A 20,315-nucleotide genomic window follows, 5' to 3' on the forward strand; every position below is an offset into this window, starting at 1 on the left:
GTCCGGCTCGGCTGCATTTTTATGTTGATTTAGGATTCCTCATTTTTCTAACTCACCTGCCTCGGCTTCGCACTCTTTCCTTTCTGTAGGTGATATGTCAGTTTTTTATTTTTTCCCTTTCCCTACTTCTCTGATAGATATGTGGAGAGTTACTGTGTATCATCTCTGTATGTGTGTCCTGCTGTTGTCTCAACAAATGACTGCTCACCGGGGTGGGGGGGGGGTTTAAACCACAGATGTTCACCCCTCCCCTTGTCCTGGAGACCAGATGTCTGAGGTCATCCAGGGGTCCCGGGGCTGCGCTCCCCCCACAGGCTCCAGGGAGGGGCCTTCCCGCCTCTTCCAGCTCCTAGGGATCCAGATGTCCCCAGGCTGGTGGCCGCGTCTCTCCCATCTCTGCCTCCATCTCCACGTGGCTTCTCCTCTGGGTCTGGTCTCCTCTTCTGTCCCTTCTCAGGACACTGTCACTGGACGCAGGGCCACCTGACCCAGGACGACCTCCCCTCAGATCTGTCTCTCATCCCCACCTGCCAATACCCTGTTTCCAGACAAAGTCAGACTCCCATGTTGTCAGAGTGAAACTTACGGAGCTCTCCTTGGAGGCCACCAGCCAGCCCCCCTACTACTCTTAGTTGTTTTCTTTCAAAACTTAAAGAATTCACTTGGAAACAACACGAGAATTGTTTCTGCTCATTGAAATGCGCTGTCATTGACACGGATATCATTGGAAAACCCCATTTTTATCACACATTCCCAGTGCTTGTTCCACTGACTTAATGAAACCTGGTTCTCCAGCAGCTAATTAGAGGGTATGCTTTTGAGTTGGGGGTGCTCGCATCTGGCAAATTCGAGAAAATATCCGAATTAGATGCACGTAGGCATATGGTATGTATTTCTTAAGTCCTCAATTTACTTAGATTGTTCTTGTTGACACATGTACGTATATTTCTTCTTTAGACTATTTCTGATTACTATTGTTTTTTATTTCTGGATGTTAGAAAAGACAGGTCTGTTGATTTCTAGAGAACGGTTACAGTCTTTACCTCTGTAACTCTGCCACGGACGATAGCTAAGCCGTGGGTCAATAGTACTTTATTTTCCAAGTGAGGCTGTTGGCTGTCTACCCGCCGGGCCAGACCTGGTTTTCGACCCAGGTTGCAAGCTGAAAACCAGCCTCGGGGAGTTCGTCGCCTCTGGAGGCTCAGGTACTGGCTTCTATAAAGTCCTGGACTGTCCCGGCCAGGTGGCCGGCTGGTTGCAGTGTGGTCCTCCTGTCCTTCAAAAGGTTGCCAGTTCTATCCCCGGTCAGGGCACAAATGTGAGGCAGCTAATCGATGTCTTTCTCTCTCTCTCTCTCTCTCTCAAATCACTAAACGTATCTTAAGTGAGGATTAAAAATAAAACTAAAGTGATGGACTACAGTAGCCAATGACATAAGACACAGTGTCTCCATCCTCTTCCATGTGTCTTGGACACATTTATTGAGGTCCTCCTGTGCGCCACCTATGGGCAGATGAGTGAAGAACACAAAGAGGTCGGTCACGGTCCACTGTGGGGACATTTGTCTGTTGCACAAGCCGCCACATCAGAGCTGGTCACATGGTGTCTTTGTGGCCGCCTGGTCTCTGCCGGGCCATGGGTTGTACAACAGCCCCTTCCCCTGGGTCCCCTGACAGGACTCCCCCAAGCAAGCAAAGGGGACATGTGAGAAAACTTATGTCCTGTCCCCAACGGACCAGCCACAGCCGCCGTCACCCCATGCGGATTTTTCCATCCCCGCCACCTGCCCCCTAAAAACAAATCTTGATGCTTCCGACAGGTTCCCTCCGTTTTTTGATGACAACCCGTTTGGCATTTACCAGAAAATTCTTGCCGGCCGAATCGATTTCCCCAGACATCTGGATTTCAACGTCAAGTAAGTGAAAAGTTTCCTTCGTCTTTGGAACGTGTTTATTTTTAAAGCGTCAGAAAGAAGAAGAAACACATCGTACGTGTGGCATGTGACCAGCAAGAGACCGTGTTGTGTTATTGTCTGTGGGATGCGTTTGAAGTATTTTGGGGCATCTTGGGCAGCTTTTCCAGGGAGAGGGAGGAGGTGTTCACGGCTGTGCTTCAATGATGTTGAACCTGTTATTGGCACCTTCTGATATAAATGTCACTTACCAAGAGCATTTGTTATACTTAACGAGAGAGGCATTGGGGCGTTTCACAGGGAGGGCCCCCCTTCCACAGCTCACGTTGCAGCTGGCATCCGTGGTAATGACTTTAGCAGAGTTTTATCTTTTCCCCGGCTGCCCGAATTATTCTCATTCTTCAAGTCCCTTTTTCACGCTGAGATTTTCGGAAATCAGCAGGCCGCTGCAAGAACTTTTGCATTGCCTTGGCATGAGTATCTTTGAGCGTGCATTTCATTAAAATTCGTGGCAGTGGGAAAAGGAAAAAAAAACTTCAGTTTTTAAAGAAATGTAAGAATGCTGGCCCTGGCTGGGGAGTTCAGTTGCTTAGTGCATCGTCTCCACAGGCCAAGATTGCGGGTTTGGTCTCCGGTCAGGCGGGCACATGCAAGAATCATGCCGTAATGCATCAATAAGTAGAACAATAAATTGTTGTCCCTCTAAATAAAAATGTAAGCATGCTCTTGGTTTTCCAGATACCTTAGCCAACCTGCTCCCCTTTTACCATTTTGTATCCTGAGTCCTGATTTCTAGCTGCACCAGAGGGGCTGATGGGTCCGTTCACCCCTTGCCTATCACAGATGGTGCTAATATGTCTAATTCAGGCCCAAGCTTTGCTCTCTTTTCTGTTCATTTAAAGTGTTCTTAGCAAAAAAAAAGAAAGAAAGAAAGAAAGAAAGAAAGAAAGAAAGAAAGAAAGAAAGAAAGAAAGAAAGAAGCTGCATTTAAAGCTCATCACCTAGAAGGAACCCTGGCCCATGGATGGTGAGATAATGAACTACAAAGGCAGCAATCAAAAGTCTACTTTGTCTTGAAAAAAAATGAACACCATCATGCAAGATTTTGTTCCCAGGGTCCATCTGAGTTGCGTCGCGTCTGTTCACATGGGGAGCAAAGCAGTTGTAAAGTCGAGTTCTCTATTTGCAATAATTACCCAACGATAAGATTAAAAGCTACTCATAACCACAGAGAAGTCTGGCTGTGGGTGGCCCACTTTGGCCACCTAGAACTCTCCTGGGTGCACCTGGGGGTTGTAAAAATAGCCCTGGGTCAGGTGCACTGTGCGGGGGTCCTGCCCACAGCAGGCAGGACCCTGAAGAGGGTCTTAGGCAGTTCTGAAGGTCACCAGATCTATTCCCCTTTGTCTAGTAGGGAATGACTTCACGTCTTCCAAGACTAGTCTCCCCAGCAAGGGACAATCCAAAAATGAGGGCATTCGTGGGAAGGTCGTTTTCGATGAATGTGTTGCCTAGGTTTTCAACGCTTTGTGACGAAAGAAGGCATCGGAGGAATAACCACCATCATAGCCTGGTCCCTTTACCCACCTGCATTGTCATTAGTTTATGTTTATTTTTGTTTACATTCCTCATCATGTATCTCCTTCTCTCTCCTCATTCTCCCTTTGTTTTTTCATTTCTCTTTTTCCTCTCTCTCTACTTCCCCTTCAATATGCCCCCAAAAGAAGAAGAAAAGAAAGAAAGTCCTCATCATTTATGGAGACTCAGGTCCTTCCCTCCAACCTTGGGCTTCCTCATCTCCCATCCGAACAGGGCCGGCTGGCTGTGTTTCGACCCGGTCTGCCATTTAGGGGCAAGATCTAACAAATGGGCCATCAGACCTTCTGGGCTCCAGTGCCCTGTGCCTTAAAGGCAGGCACAGCAAACCAGGGACCCCATAAAGTCGGACATTCACAGGGCACAGCACAGCTGTTCTTGTTTCGGTGAGAGCAGGTGCCTTTTCGGGAGGGACCGCCTGACAGGTGCCTTTTCCGTTCAGCCCCACACGTCTCAGAGCAGGTACAGATGCGTCTCGTCATCTAAGTCCCTTTTTCTGTGCGAAGACTTAACGGGTCTCTTTTCCCATGAGCTGGCTCCCTGTGTGCAGGCAACACAGCATCGCATCAATTATTGGGGGATGGATCACGCTGAAATGGGAGTGGGAGGAAATGTTAAAAAGTGTGAGCAGTCGAACCGTTGTCCAAAGGCATGTTCTGTGGGTCGGTTTCATGGCTGTTGACATCCTCAATTCACTCCGGTCTCCATCATGACATGAACGGCTTTCCTTTCTTTGTCCCCTTTCTCCGAACAGAGACCTCATCAGGAAGCTCCTGGTGGTCGACCGGACCAGGCGCCTCGGAAACATGAAGGTCAGCAAGTGTCCTTGTGCGCGGGGCGGTTTCCAGGATGTGTCGCTGTCATTAATGCCGCACTTGGGATTTGGGGGAAAACAAAGGCACGGTGCTTGTGTTGAATCACTGGCCCAATTTCGGGTCTGGGTTTCTGGGGGCGCGGCATCCAGCAGGGTCTGCACCCCATCTCATGTGCATGTGAGGAAATGATTCCACAGTGATCTACGAGGGATCAGTTGGGTGTCAATGTATCAATCCATGTATTGATCTTCCTGTCATCTATCGTACCTATTCATCTGTCTATGTATCTAGCAATCATGTATTTTCCTTTATCTCCACAGTTATCTGTGTTTTATCTGTTTTTCTGTATGTGTCCTCTGTTTGTGATCTATCAGCCTTGCACCATCTCTGTTATCTAGCTTTTAGTCATTTGTTATCTATCATATATATATGTGTGTATCCATCTATCATCTGTCCATCTTCCTTCCTCTCTGTCCATATCGATCTATCATCTATTTTATCGATCATCTATGTGTGCATCTATGATCTTTCTCTCTCTTTCTCCATATCTATCCAATCTATCTCTCTCTTATATCTTTCTATGTACCATCTATTTTCCCATCTACCTGTCTGTCCACCTGTCCATCTTTCTATCTTTGTATCATCTACCTGGATATTGTAATACCTCAGTATCTGCACGAGCGTTTGAACTACTTGAAAGTAGTCAACTCCAAGTCTTTCTCACCTCCTCTCCACCCCACCTAGGGTAAGCAGTCCACAGGTCTCTGTTGCTGGACCTCGGTGTGGTGGCGAAATATTTTTTCCCAATAGGAAAAGAAGAATTGCCAGAAGGGCAACATTAGACAAAGCTGGCAACAATTCACATCACCATTTCGTAGTTGTGGTAATGAAGAGTTTTCTGCTTTAAGGAAAAACATTAAAACTTTAAAGATGAGGAACAGTTACTGAAAAACCTCGCAATTGTTTGGGTTTGTTTCTACACTGAAGGAACACAGATTCTTTAGAATATTTTACCTCCTGTCCCAACCAAGTCCTGTGCCCTGAGGATTCGTGTTTCTTCCCCAGAACGGAGCTGATGACGTGAAACGTCACCGCTGGTTTCGAACCCTGGACTGGGAAGCCGTCCCACAAAGAAAACTCAAGGTATATAATAGTCATCCAAGGGCACCCTCTTCACCTGGCATTCTGAGAAATGGTTACAAAATCCTGAGCCCACAACTTGTTTATGGATGATCCCTCCTTAGTTGGCATGATCCGACCCATCATTTGGAGTTGGTCGTAAGCCACGTTGCCTGTTCAGTGGGCGTCTTGGGCGGGGGACTGAAGACCCCAGGTTTGGCCATCGGGCTGTGGGACACCCTGGCTCGGCGGCCGTGATGAGATAGCTTGTGTCTGGGGGAGAGGCTTGTGGGTATTTTGCGTGATGATTGCAGATGAGATAGAAAACATTCTGTAGAGTGTGTGGTTGACAGGTTTCGTCATAGACGGCCCTCAACTTTGTGCTTCAAAATGCAAGGACAGGATGTGACACTTGGATGCCCGGGCTCCAGTCTGCACCGGGGGGGTCAGCCCACACCATCCACACCATGAGGCCGCATGAAGTAACAGACGAGGGTGGATGGACCAAGCTGCCAGTGCTCACCATGTGGTTTTAACCTTTGTGTCTCGGCCCACCCCGTAGCCCCCCATCTTGCCCAAGGTGTGTGGCGAAGGCGACACCTCCAACTTCGAAGCCTACCCTGACAGCGACTGGAACACAGCTCCCGCAGTCTCTGCCAAAGAGCTGGAGATGTTCAAGAACTTCTGAGGACGCCAGTCCACCCCGGGAAGGTACGTCTGCGGACTTAGCAATTTAAAAAAAGCAAAACAAAACGGGCGAGGTTAATACAAAATACAAAAGGTCTCTGGCAGAATGGTACGCCCGAGACCTATATAATTTTTTTAAAAAGTAAAATAAAAATGAAAAGGAGGGAGGTAGACCAGATCCCTCGGTAAGGGGATATTGTGTTCATGGAGTAGAGCTTCCTTCTGGTACAGCGTGCATCAGGGAGAGACAGTCCTTCCAAGTTCGTCCTGTAGAGACCCCAGTGGGCATTACTCGGTGTGTGTGGCGTGGCCCCAGCGTATCAGCCTGTCCTGCAGGGTCCCCATCCCCAAGGAGGCCAGACTTGGGCAGAACCTGTGTGTCAAAATCAGACCCCTTGGGGGTGGTATGTGTGTGTACATGTTCGACAGGCACGGCTGTTTTGGGGTGGTCACAAATCCTTCTTTCTTGCATTATAAAAACCATGAGATTCAAAGCGACTTCCTGACAATCCTGACCGGTCCTTTTCAAAACAATTTTTGGCTGCCTTTTTGTGAAAAATGAATCCTAGGAACCCTTGCGAGACTTCATTTGAGATTTTAAAGAAATGATTTTGGGATGTCGTTGAACTTTTCGAGATCTACGGTTCGATGACCGTGACCTTGAAGGGCAAGTGTTTATGCTATACTTCAGAGAAGTAAAGATACTTCAGATCTTTACATGTCTACCCCAGTTAAATAGCTCTCCCTTCCTTTAACGTTCAGCCGAGAAAACTTCCCCACGAAGACAAACACGCCACCGCCAATGACATGTTTAATCATAGACCTGTCTTGTTTTTCCCCACGATTATTTCCCCAGTAGCAGGTATGAGAACCAGAAAAATAATCTCACTGTCTGGCCAACACCGCTTGTAAAAAACCCAACCAGTGATGGGTTTTAAAAATCACAAAAGCTCCTCGGATCTTTAGAAAAATAGTTTTTCTTTCTGGTCTACTCAGATGCTCCGATTTTGTCTGATTTGCTTGTAATGTTTTATGATTGTTTTTTTTTTTCAGTACTCTTTAAGTGGTTAGAAGACTTGCTTCCTTTTTATCAATGAAGAATACTTCATGGATAAGCCAAATACAGAGAGCTTTATTTCCCTAGTCTAGATATTATGACATTTCCTTAAAGACACAGGAGACTGCCCTTTGTGCCTCCTACTCGGTGAATAGTCTTTCATCCTGTGTCCCTAGCTGCCCTATGAAAAATTATGCCTGTGGAAAGAACCTTTCTCAATGGGGTATATCTTCTTGGGAAAGTGTCTAAAGAGCATTTTCCCTGGTGGACTCGTTTTTAATGTACTTTGTCCAACAGTGAACACAAGCTTTGAAGGCGTACTTCAAGAATAGCTGGGAACCAAAACACCGTTTCTTGATCACATGGCTTTCCATGTATTCAACAAATCTTGATGTTGCTCTCTTCTTGGAAAACCCCACTCCAATCATATTTTAATCTTCCTCACTCCCTTTTCTGATAATAATTTGTACATGGGGCAAAACCAAGACCTGCTGGTTTTAGGAAGAGAGATTACGTGTGGGAAGACCACGCAAGAACGTGATTCTTTTTTTTTATTTTATTTATTTATCTTTTAGAGGGGAAGAGAAGGAGAGAGGGTGAGAAATATCAATGTATGGTTGCCTCTTGTGAGTTCCCCTGCTGAGAACTGGCCTGCAACCCAGGCATGTGCCCTGACTGGGAATCGAACCGCGATCATGTGGTTCACAGGCCCGCGCTCAATCCACTGAGCTACACCAGCCAGGGCAAGAACGTGATTCTTCATGAAGCCAAACCCCGCCCCGTAGATGAGACCGAGTCAGCGTGAGCACTGCCCCCCACGGATGATGAAGAAAGGTGGACTTCCCTGTTGGTGTCTAAATTACTCTGCACGATTTTCAGCCTGTTGGGGAGAATGTTAGGGCAGCTGGCCAGGAAGAGGAGATACCTCATTTTCTGTTGTAGTGGCTTTCATCACTAAGCACTTTGAAACAAAGACCCAGTTTTGCAGGAGCAAAGAATCTCCTAGTGTGGATAAGGATAGCATATAAACATGGAAAGCCCCCATTTCAAACACTGCTCAAAAACAAAAAAAGGAAAGAAAAGAAAAAATAAAACACTGCTCTTGTGAGGCAGGACTTCCCTTTGGGGATCTTTGCGATAAGAAGGTCAAAGTCGGTTGGGTTTCTTTGGTGTGATTACTTTTATCACACCGCTTACTCATACCTTAGAAACTAACCATATTCTCTGTCCTCTTTCCCACCAGACACGCCATGACATCAGCCTGTGGGGGACAAAGACATCGAGCTCCGCAGCCTTGGGGACCCCCTGCAGATGTGACTCGGATCGGACCGCCTTGTCTCCACCCCCATGTGTACGTAAAGGAACTGGAAGCCACACTGGACATTCACGGACCTCACATTATTTAAGCAACTGGAAGTCAACGGCACAGGAGGGTGATGCGAACCATCACTGGGTTGTAGATTTTACATTGTCCTCCGAGCGGGTTCCTACTGTGATGATATCCGGTTTCCTCGGAGTCTCAGCTTTATAAGCTGGAATCGAGAGTGCTTGGTGATAACCCCAGATTGTGTGTGCGTGTGTGTGCGTGTGCAACACCCTGTGACAGAAAACGTGGAGACAATGTTCAGACTTTGCACAGCCGATGATGTTCAGTTTTCCGTTTTCCCCCAAAACTGCTCTCTTGGGAACAAGTCCTGAAAAGGAGAATGTGGGTTGCATTTCCTTCATCACCTTCTGTGCATTTGTGAAGAAAATAACCCCATGGCAACCACACAGCTGCCATCTGAAGTCCTTTGTATCTGCTGATAGGAGGTGTTGGATTTTAATCCAGAAGTAGCCAGTGGCCATGATCGTTGCCCAAGGAAACCAACACAGTCAAAAATCTCCTGTATCTTCCCAAATTTCACATGGCGCGGGGGAAGGCTACCTATAAAAATTCTAAAACCTACCCCCCTGCCCCCAAAAGTGGCTGGATATTGGCTCCATGGCATGTACCACCTTCCCTCAGAGATTTTCTTTTCGTTTTCACGTTGGGGACAGGAACAGACAGATGGCCGGCGAGATGTCCACATTGGGTGTCGTCCCACCGGCTGCCCTCATTTCTGCTCAACTCCTTTTCTCCTCGTTCGGGGTCGAGTTGAGTGTGTTCTACACACAGGGGTCTCATAGACCGGGCAGGCACAGAGGAGGTGCAGCGGGTGAGATTTCTTCTCCTTGGAGCCGATTCTGAGCGTACGTTGAGGAAGACCCTGCCAACTCTCCCCCGTGAGATTGACTTTCCAAACGCCAGAGCTGGGTTGGCCACCAAGTACATGGGGTTCGATGCTAGTCTTCCCCCCAAACAGGGCACTCGTAGAAGTCCTTGGTGTCTCCATGGCCCCTAATTTATTGTCTTCTCCACCCTTCTGCTCCGTGATTCCGGACTTTGCTCTACACACCTAAGCAAGCTGCCCACACGGTGTCGACCGGGCAGCTGGGAAAACAGTGTTGCCCTCATTGCTGTGTATGTGGTCTGATGGGTGCGCCATGACCTCCTCTGTGGAGATGTGACAACTGTGTATTTAAGGAGTGGCTTCTGGAGCCTTCCGTGACAGCAAGGTCATACCTCTAAGACCTCTTCTGTCCCCTCCTCCCTTTCCGCTCAGGTCTTGTCCAGACAGGTCCAGCCTCTCCTCCAGCAGCTGCAATACAGAGAGTGTGCCCAGGGGTGAGGTTGGTGAAAACAGGGGCAGGAACACGGAGGGTTGTGTGCCTTCTTGAGTGTGTGTGGCTCAGGGGTGTTCTCAAGTCACCTGGCGGTTCTTTGCTGTCCATGCTGTCTTTTTTACCCCAAAAGGCGTGTCTTCCCATACCTCCTGCTACCTCCGTCTTGCACACACATGTCAAGCAACACGACACACCACCTGTTCACAAAGTCATGCATCGTCTTTCAGTCACACACACATCGAAGGCGGTGCATTGACCGGTCAGATTTGGGCAGATGCCACTCACGAATCAGAAGGCCCCAGGTGTATTTTGAAGGGGAAAGGAAGACACCTTGCATCTCTGAAACTGTAACATTCGACAGTAAACGTGAAGATGCTACAGGTTCCCCCTTCGCGGACAAGACCTGTGAGACGGGACCTGTTCTTCCAACAGAAGTAACTCGGGAGGTGAGCTGCAGTACAGAACTTAGTAAAACAACCTCTTTGCCATGTGCAACTCGATGAGAAATTATTGCCAAATGGGTTCTGTGCACATGTTTCTTACAGAACTGTGTGTTTTCCCTCTGGACTTCTCAGCCATCGTCCCGTGTGGATTTTGTGGAGGGCTAGCCTTGCCTGAAACATCAGCCATCTCTAAACCGTTTCATTATGAAATGATTGATTAGACTGGCAAGGTGATTCTCTGCCCTGACTTATCCACCTAGGAAAAAAGGCATATCTCACACCTCCTTACTATAACCTAAATTATTATTATTATTATTATTATTTTATTATTATTATTATTTTACTATTATTATTGTTATTATTATTATCATCAGAATCATTTTGGAACCTTCTGCTTAAAAAATTTTAAAAAAATGAATGAAAGATTATTCTTGAATACAATCAACGCATTTGCCATTATGCATATTCTTAGGCTTAGCACTTATGGTCCAGGATTGAATAACTGGAATGGAAATAGCATCAAAGGAGCATGGCGTGGATTGCCTGATTTTTGAACAAATTTTGAGCAAATTGGGCGAGAACCACAGATGTGTGGGTGCACGGGTACCGTTGCCCTTTGAAAGCATGGTCATCGGCCACCTGCCGTGTAACACAAACAAGCAAGGAAAAAAATTCCTGAGAACACCTGATGCTGTTAAGACTCACCTCTGGAAGTCTTCCCCATCTTCCATGTCACACACGTGGTGTGTCAAGCGTCCGTGGCGAGGTGTGACTTAAACTGTGTGGCGATGAAAAAGCCGATTTAATCAAAATGAGTTCCCAGCACGTGGGACACTCTGTGCCTTTCATAAATCATTCAGTGGGTTCGTGCTGAAATGTACATGCCTGTGAGCATCTAGGATCAGTGTGTGTGGATGAAGTTTTAAAGCCAATTCATGGGAGAAATCAAAATTCGGCTCAGGAAAAGTGATAGGTTGGTTTCATGCCAATCCATGGTGTGGCAATATTCGCCTACATGAAAGTTCTTCAGGGTTTGGATCTAAGCCAAGAAGACTTCTGTTTAGGTGGGTCTTGTCTTCTTGCTGAAACCATCACTCCTGTCTTTCATGAGCACCTACAGGGCTCAAAAGGAAAGAAAATCCCAATGGATTTTACACAGCATAGCATACATTTGTACTGGCCCACTTGGAACCCCTTCCCTACAGAAGTCAGAATCCTACTCAGTATGAAAATATTCTTGCCCAAAATGGCCACATAGTGGTGGCCGCTGTCAATGTGACCGATAATGCAAAAAAAAAAAATCCAGCAACAAGAGACCACTCACACCCAGGAACCCACCGCACAAAGTGTCTAGAACGTTTCGTTGCATTCTACACATCTCACCTTCCAGACCAACGTGTTACCAGTGGCAGAACCCTCCTCACGCTAAGCACGTGTGTGACGTGACATGCACTTCCCATTTCTGCATCCACCTAAGTTGCCTCTGCATGTTGAAGCATTTTAATGGTTAGTAGGTGCCCCATGCTGTTCATTGAAAACCGCAGCACAACTCTCCGCCTTCCCATTCCTGACGAATGAGTCCAACCAAAGGGGGATGATGGCCGCCTACGAAACACGCAGAGCCAAGCACAGGAACAGGTGTGTGAGTAATGGATTTGGATTGTGCGTCTGTGTGTGTGTGTGTGTGGAGGTGAACTGCACGGGACTGTCTCTACCAATCACACCCTGGTCACACCAAGTTGGCTTTGCAGACCGGGCAGGCTTGCCTCCGAAGCAACAAGCCCTTTCCAAGCAGGAACATGCTCTGTGATGATTTTCGATAAATTATTGCTTTTCAAGATGTTTGATTTTGCTCTGACTTGCTGTTTCACACTGTGCACTTCTGTTAATTTAAGCAAAAGGCATTACATGTCTGTTTGATTGGATGGGATGTGAAGCCATTCGGTGCCCACGCAGCCTTCGCCTGGGCCCTGTAGCCTTGCTTTTTCTCACACTGTGCTGCGGGCCACCCGGCTGGGTTGCCCTCATTCCTCTAGGGCCCAGGGGCTGCCGGAGCGTGCCGCAGACAGGAGACAGTGCCTTTGTTACCCGCGGCACACCCCGGCAACTTGCCCCCCTAGGGTCCCCCTGCCAGGGTGTCCCAGCTTCTCTCGTGGGGGCGGAAAGCAAACTGTTTCCGTTCTAATCCGTTCAATTCCTTGCACAATGAAAATCACTGTGATCTGTATATATATCTCCTCGGAAAATTCTACTGCTGTCTAATTTATGAAGTAATCCTGTTGATTCCAAGTTTGTCTAATAAAGACTTTGTATCTTTTACGCATTCGGAGTGTGGTTCTGCGTTCGGCGTGGCCAGATCAGCTCTCGCTTCTCTGCTTTTTAACCAGGGGTCCCAGTAGTTTTCATTTCGTAAATTTAATTTGATTTTTTTTTTAATTGAGATACAGTTGACCTGTAACATTCCATTACTTTCGGGTGCACGCAGGATGATGAGTAGACAGGGGTATGTTTTGCCAAATCATCACCATGTTAGATCCAGTTCACGCTCATCCCCACACGGAGTTGTCCATTTTCTCGGGGTGAGAACCTTTAACACCTACCCTGTTAGCGACTTTCAAACAGTCCCCATATACTGCACCATCTCTCTATCCATTTCTGTAAAGGACCAGATGAGTGACGCTGTGTCATCGAGACCACAGACAAGGGGGACACTGTGCCTTTGCCATATGACCTTGAGTAAGTGCGCTGGGCACCTCGTGTGGATTCGGGCCATTTCTGTGTCACAATGCAATGGCCCTTGTAGCGTTCACTAGCACCTCGGTCAAGTCCCATACTCGTCATTTTGCAGGGAGGGGGTGGCAATTACTCAGCCAGTTTGATGATGATAACAGAGTATTGCTGCCTGTATTTACTATACTTTCCATTACATTTCTAGGACCTAGGTATGTGTTAGTTGCCACGGTAGACCCTTCAAACAATACTTGTATTCCTTACATCCTAGATCCTGGGGATCATTTTATTCTTTACTTTTATGAGATTTTTTTTATTAGATCGTACATGTAAGTTAGATCACACAGCACTTGTCTTTTTTATGCTTCTTTCGCTAAGCATAAAGCCTTCCAGTGGCATGCATCCCTGTTGTTGCAAATGGCGAGATTTCCTTTTTCATGGCCGAGTAATATTCCATTGTATATATATGGGTCACTGTTTCTTTATCCAGTCAGTTGTCACCGGACACTTAGGGTTTTGGTTTTTTTTTTGTATATTGTGAACACTGGGCTGTGGTATGTCTCTGACATACAAATCAAAACCCTACCGAGGCACCGCCTGACACCTGGTAGAATGGGTACAGTCACTACGGCAAGAAATAGCAAATGTGGGTGGGAATGCAGAGGAAAGGGAACCCTTGTGCACCACTGGTGGGATTTTCAGTTCGTAAAGCCACCCTAGAAGGCACTATGGACCTTCCTGGAAAAAAATAATAAAAAGCCATTAAAGATACAACTACCCTGTGACCCAGCAATTCCACTGCATGTCCACATCCAACCTTAATACTTAAAAATACTGTGAAATAGGATATCCACCCACTTGAAAGGTAGCGACACGGAGGCCAGGACGGACTAACTTATTTACGCAAGACCTCACACTTAATAAATCTCGGGGCCGAGATGTAAACTCCATCTGCTCCTGCCCCTTCCAACGAACCCATGAGGGTTCAATTTAAAAACTCGGGGAAGGTACTCGGTGAAGAAACAAAGAAGCAGATTGCCAAGGTCCCAAGGAGCACGTTGGCAAAACTGGCCGATGCCAAAGACCTACAATGAGGACACTGAAAAGAGGAGTGGGGAGCAGAAGGCCCCTTTTTGAGGCCGAAAATCAGGATGTGCTCATCCTGGTGAAGCAACCTCTCTGAGAATCAGATTTTATTTTCCCGGGCACATTGCCCTTCAGAACCACAGCCAGCAAACCATTTCTTAAACCTGTGAGGCTGCAAACTCAGATACTTTTTTTTTTATGGTGGTTAAAAAATAAAATAAAGTAAAGTAAAATAAAATAAAATAAAACCCACGCACCATGAAATTGGCCCAGGGAACAAAATGTGACTACACAATCGAGTGGTGTCTGCTATAAGGAAGCACTACGTTGGCCAGCAGGTCCCTCAAAGTTACTTCTTTTACTTAACCAACACGTCTTCGCCATGGAAAAGGGACACCTCAGTCCCCTCTCCACCGCTCCCCTCGCTCCCAGTTTTGTCTCAAATTGGAAAAGGAGGGGGCGGCTGACCGCCTGGGTCTCCTGTTTCATGGGAAACGTTTGCCGTTCAAGGGCGTCAGAGAGAGCAGGCCCCGGGTTTTCTGATCTCCTAGACGTCTGGCTCTCAGCCTGGTTCAGACTCAGCTTTATCAGCCCCTGGGGGGCCATGTCTCCGAGACCCACTGGCCGAAACACAATTCTTCATAATGAATCAGAATGTGTGTGCAGCCCTTTCAAACCGGCGCCTTGGAAAAAAGGGAAAAAAAATGTGTGTGTGTGTATATATATATATATCCAGAAAGGGCAAAGTTTAAAAAGTGATGTCACAGTAGGGAGTGAACAGAGGGGATCTGGCCAGCAGAGGTCTGAGGTGTTACAATTATTTTCCACCGGCTGCATTTTTTCTCGAACTGATGAGTGACGGCCACAAGGCCTCAAAGACTGGGGTTGGGGGGGGGGGGCGGTTCATATTGTGAAACATACTTTGAAGGCCCTAGAACGATTTATTGTATTGTGGACGAATGTATAGACATTTTTTTCTTTTTAATGTATTTTTAAAAGATTTTATTTATTTGTTTTGAGAGAGAGGGAAAGCGAAGGAGAGAAAGAAACATCCATGTGTGGTTGCCTCTCGTGCGCCCCCTACTGGGGAAATGCCCTGCAACCCAGGCATGTACCCTGACTGGGCACCGAACCTGCGACCCTTTGGTTCACAGCCCACCCTCAATCCACTGAGCAACACCAGCCAGGTGTCTTTTCTGTATTTTCACTTCCTATCTCTTCCCAACACAAGCCCCGACTACCCTTTGTACTGAGAAAAGGCTGCCTGGTGGTCTAATATGGGATATTTATGCCTCTTTTACTACATAATCTTCCAATTAATTGGAGCTGAATCAAAGAGTGTGTAAGCCAGGTCTTGCAAATATTTCCTGTGGCCAGCATGAGAAATATATTTGGCATATTTGGGAGAAACTCACAAGCACACATACCTAAAACCAAACGTGAAGTCCCCAATCCTAATTTGCAAAATTAATGGCATACAAATCGTGTTCTCAAATATGGCTTTATTAACACAAAACTGAGCGCTGGTGGTCTGGCTGCCTGGCATGGTTGGTCGGAGCATCATCCTGTGCACCCAAAGGTTGTGGGTTTGATTCCCGGTCACAGCTCATAGGTGGGTTTCACGTTCCATCCCCAACCAGGGCGCTCTGTCTCTCTCTCCCCCCCTCCCCCCACTTCCTCTCTGTCCCTAAAAATAAATAAACATCCTTCAGGGAGTGGGGATTAAAAAGAGAAAAGAGCCCTCTGGGTTTTATTCCAAATTCTGTTTGATTCCTGGTGAGGACCTCCAGAATGGAATACATGGGTTTTGCTGACTATTTTAACAAAAATGCTTTTCTGAGAAAAAAAAATGTGCCTGCTCTGAACGTCTCCTTTTCCCCGTGGCTGGTGATCTTAACACGCAATCCCACACCCGCGAGGGTCCAGAGGAACCCGGCCGGCCCCCCTCCGGCGGGATCCGTGAGCGCAGGTGCTGGGTTTGTTTCTTTGCATTTCCACGGTTCGCCCTGGCACGCGCCTGCCTCCTGGCCGCTAGGGCGCGTCAGGGCACCTTGATGGATGGTGTGCCGAGGCAGAGGTCACATTTTCCCTTTCTCCACCTTTTTTTCTGCGCCTCTATAAATTTGCACTTGGACCAAGGAAAAAAGAGTGGGTCCAGTTATTTAATTTTTTTCTTTTTTCTTTTTTTTTTTTTGCAAGTGCTGGGTCAAAATTGTCTTTGCCAGAGCAGTTTGCCATTGGAGTGTTCGGATCTGCGCTGAGATGTGCTGGCGATCGCTGGGTGGCGGGGAGACAGGCAGCGCCCCCTTACGCTGAACCTTCCTGGTTCTCCCCGAAGCAGCTCCGGGTGATGTGCGCAGGCTCCGGGTCCCCTGTGTTCTCTTTCCAAAGGGGGAGCTGGTGGGGCTGGAGGTAGAATTGCAAGTCTAGGGCGTTGAACTATTTCAGATCAGAGGCGCGGCTGCTGTGGCTTCCGCTTGTCCTGGACCGGTACGGGAGACCCTGACGTTCTAACCCTCCACCCCTGTCTCTTCCTTCCCTTCATTGACTGAATTGGACTCTTTGCTGATATTTTTGGGTCTTCACTGAAAATCTGCTTTGTTTTCTGCACATTAAAAAATATTTTTAAACATTTCTTCTTTTTAAAAAAATTACTTATTTTTTTTAGACACAGGGGAAAGGAGGGAGCAAGCGAGGGAGAGAAATGTCACTGTGTGGTTGCCTCTTGCGCGCCCCCTACTGGGGATGTTGCTCACAACCCAGACATGAGCCCTGACTGGGAATCGAACCAGTGACCTGTTGGTTCACAGGCTGGCGCTCAATCCACGGAGCCACACCAGCCAGAGCTAAAAAATATATATTTTTTAAAGTAATAACGGATAATTGTCACTCCGAGCTCCCTATACAATGGTAGATTCCTGTTTGCAGGCAAAATCAATGTGGATAACTCACTTAAAAATGCCCTTGTCCTTGGAGAAGCATAGGGAAGCCCTTCAGTTTGTAACATTAAATCTTTCACGTAACTTAATTCCCTAAACCAGTTTTAAGGATTATAACATTTCATTGGCACTATTTAACATTGTAAATGGTATACATAAAACAAGGAAAATATGTCAGACATCACACACATTTAAAACCCTCAGAACCGTGGATAAGTTGGAATTACTATGAATAGCGCCCATGGTTACACAGGCTTCATGATGGTGTGAAAATATATAATACTCTCGATCCAGGTTTGGGTTTTTTTTATTGTTTACACTCAGCCAGTTCTACATTCATAAAGGATTCTGAGCTGATCACAAGCTAGATCATTCTCCTAAAGAAACCGCAGGGTTACCTGATTCGACCTTTACCTGGGCATCAGCCAGCGTCGCGCCCTGCTAGGGTTGGCCCCGGGCTGTGCCCCGGCTGTTTGGCCCTTAGTGACCCCGAGATTCCTGTTCTGCTCACGCTTCTGCCCCTCCCGACAGGAAAGACATTTGCAGGACACAACTCAGGTGAGTGTGGAACAGGAACCATGTCACAGGAAGCAGGCAGTGACTCCTGTAGTATCCGGTGGTAGAAACGGCGTTACCATGGAAATGGCATCGTTAGAGTGGGCTTCCTCGCACGTGGCAGGAGGAACTTTGGGGGCTGGATTGTGCTCGGTGCTCAGGGCATCCTATGTACCATAGACGCTGATGGACAGCCCTGGTGGGGACCAGCTTTATCCTTTATTGGAACCCGCTGCCATAGATAGAAAGGTAAGTGGTTCAGTAGGTACGAAGGGAAACGGGCGTAGGAATAGATATATTCGGAAGGATGGTGGATAATAGAGAGACATTGATAACGGGTGGATAAATAATAGATGGATCATGGATAAATGATTAAATAGATAGATAATGGGTGGATCGATAGATATAGATGGGCACTGGATGGATAGATAGATGATAACAGATTAGATAGATGACAAATAGTTATATATGGACAACGGGCACTTAGAAACATACATCGATGCATATTATCTCCCATGCAAAGATCTGAGGCTGTTCACATCACCCAAGGGATGTCTGTGCCCAGTGACTCCCTGATGTGGGGCGCTCTGTGCACTGTGGGGTCCCTCCTCTGTACCCACTGGGTGCCAGGAACACCCTCAGCCCCCAGCGGTGACAACCACAAATGTGTGTAAACATCCTGAAGACTCCCCGGGGGGTGCACTGGCCCCTGGTTGAAAACCATGCTGTTAAATGAGACTTGGGTGTCAGGGACAATTTGAGGGTCACTCACCGTGAAAGCCCAGCCAGGACAGAGGAAAGGCGTCAATGACGAGTGGCACTGTGACGTTGACAGTGAGGTTGATCTTTGCACGGCTGCTAGACCTGAACTCAGAGGCTCATTGTCCCAGCTGGAGAAGAAGACACAGCATAAGAGGGTGGACTCTTGTCATGCTGCCCCTTTACAGGGTTAGAGATACCAGGCGGAAAAATTGCAGACACATGCACGCCATGGGACAGACAGACAGTGGGATTCTGAGCAAAGAACGAAATAGGGAGCAAAGAGGGGCTGGTTCTTCTGTGATGAACGTGCAAAGGGCCATGGCCGGTGGCCTCTCATTCCAGTGAAAATAATAAATGATAACAAAATCAATGAACATTCAATTCTTTCCTGCTAGTCCTTCCCTAGTTTATTTTTCTCCGTAGCACCGAGCACTTCCTAATGGCTTATACACATTTCTTCTTTATTTATTTTTACTCTCCCTCTGTCCACGGGGACAGGAAACGTGGTCTTTGCTTTTAGTTCGGCAAAGCTGAGAGCTGCCTCCCTGGTGCCTAAAATAGTCATTACTGTACGGAAGGTGCCTGATGCAAAGAAAACCGTGTTATTTACGGCTTCCAGGAGCTATGCATGGACTCGCTGTGTTTTTGTTCCCAATAATGGTTATTACTCTAATTTATGGATAAGATGCAACGTGGATCAGCTACCCAGTTGCTTCAAATAAGACAACTTAATGTTTTCTGCATTTTGTGTGCTATGACCAATACTATATAAAATGCACAGCGTGTGTGTGTGTGTGTGTGTGCAAAGTGTGTGCAAGCACTGTGTGTTTGCATGAATGCGTATGTGTGTGCAAAGTCAGTTCCAAGAAAACAAGTTGCCGGAACAAAAGAATTGAAGGAGGACCAGGCATTGTGAATCGTAATCCAGAAATACCATATCAGTTTAACCCATTGGCAATGAACAAAATTCCTTCAGATCTTTGTCCACAGCCAGTTTAACCAACATTTACAGTCTTGGTAACTGACTTTGTTTAACAAAGTAACATCTCCGTATTTGTAATCCACCTTTTCTTCCTGGTGCAATTCTTAAAAACATTTTTACATGTTTTCAACGTCTGCGTGTCTTTGCAATTGCTCTGCTTTGCCCAGTATTTAATGAGTGGGTTTCATGGGAAGTTCTGTGGGGCTCCTGTTATAAGCCTCACAGATTACGGAGGGATTTTTTTGTTGTTGTTTCAAAGCAATTTAAGACACACGAGAAGTCGCAAATGCAAAGCAGAGTCCCTGTGGACTCTCATCCAGCATGTCTCTAAGACAGCATTTTTTATACCTTGAGACGTGGTCAAAACCAGAACTAGACTGCCTGCAACTTGAAAATATTGCTCAGTTAATTGCATTTTTTCCAGTCTTCTCTATAGAATATAACTTTAAGTAACATATAAAAATAAATTGGCATGGTTTTACTCAAAATATTTATGGATTTTTGTCTATTTAACACATGGATGGACATTGTTTTTGCTCGAAATACTTGCAGTCAAGGGTGCCACGGTTTGGAGCAAAAAGTTATCAAGAAATCACTATGGGTTCCACCTCAGCAACCCTTCACCCTCCGAACTTAGCAACTGATGGCCTCATGCAGAGTGTCATTGTTATTTTAGCTTATCAGGGCCAAACAAAACATTTATCCATGTCATTTTTCACAAGCGTCCCGTTTGTGTTCCAGAGTCTAGTTGTTGGGATGAATACCCATCAGTGTGTAGATTGGAACGCTTCCTGCGACATTTGAAAGTAAATTAGCTGATGCAGAGAAGCCCAGTATTGTTCTTCTTGCCAATTATGCCGAACAATAGGGACCCTGCCCTGAACTAGGTTTCTGCCTTCTGTTTGGTGTTGGCGTGAAAGCTGAGA

The 20,315-nt window shown here is 46.7% G+C and overlaps 1 protein-coding gene across 4 annotated transcripts in view; it reads left to right on the forward strand.

The window, feature by feature from the left end:
- Window positions 1-12,658, forward strand: part of PRKX (protein kinase cAMP-dependent X-linked catalytic subunit) — a 55,471-nt gene extending 42,813 nt beyond the window's left edge. For all 4 annotated transcript variants that reach the window (XM_037140344.2, XM_037140323.2, XM_037140328.2 and 1 more), the window contains 5 exons: window positions 1,820-1,915; window positions 4,263-4,320; window positions 5,389-5,466; window positions 6,005-6,153; window positions 8,430-12,658. In XM_037140344.2, the coding sequence (XP_036996239.2) occupies window positions 1,820-1,915; window positions 4,263-4,320; window positions 5,389-5,466; window positions 6,005-6,130 (358 nt within the window). In that variant the 3' untranslated portion in view covers window positions 6,131-6,153; window positions 8,430-12,658. The remainder of the gene's footprint in view (window positions 1-1,819; window positions 1,916-4,262; window positions 4,321-5,388; window positions 5,467-6,004; window positions 6,154-8,429) is intronic.
- Window positions 12,659-20,315: the final 7,657 nt, after the last annotated feature.

The sequence above is a fragment of the Artibeus jamaicensis genome, unplaced genomic scaffold (genome assembly GCF_021234435.1).
Source record: "Artibeus jamaicensis isolate MK-2021 breed Jamaican fruit bat unplaced genomic scaffold, CSHL_Jam_final contig_859, whole genome shotgun sequence".
Taxonomy (NCBI): Eukaryota; Metazoa; Chordata; class Mammalia; order Chiroptera; family Phyllostomidae; genus Artibeus; species Artibeus jamaicensis.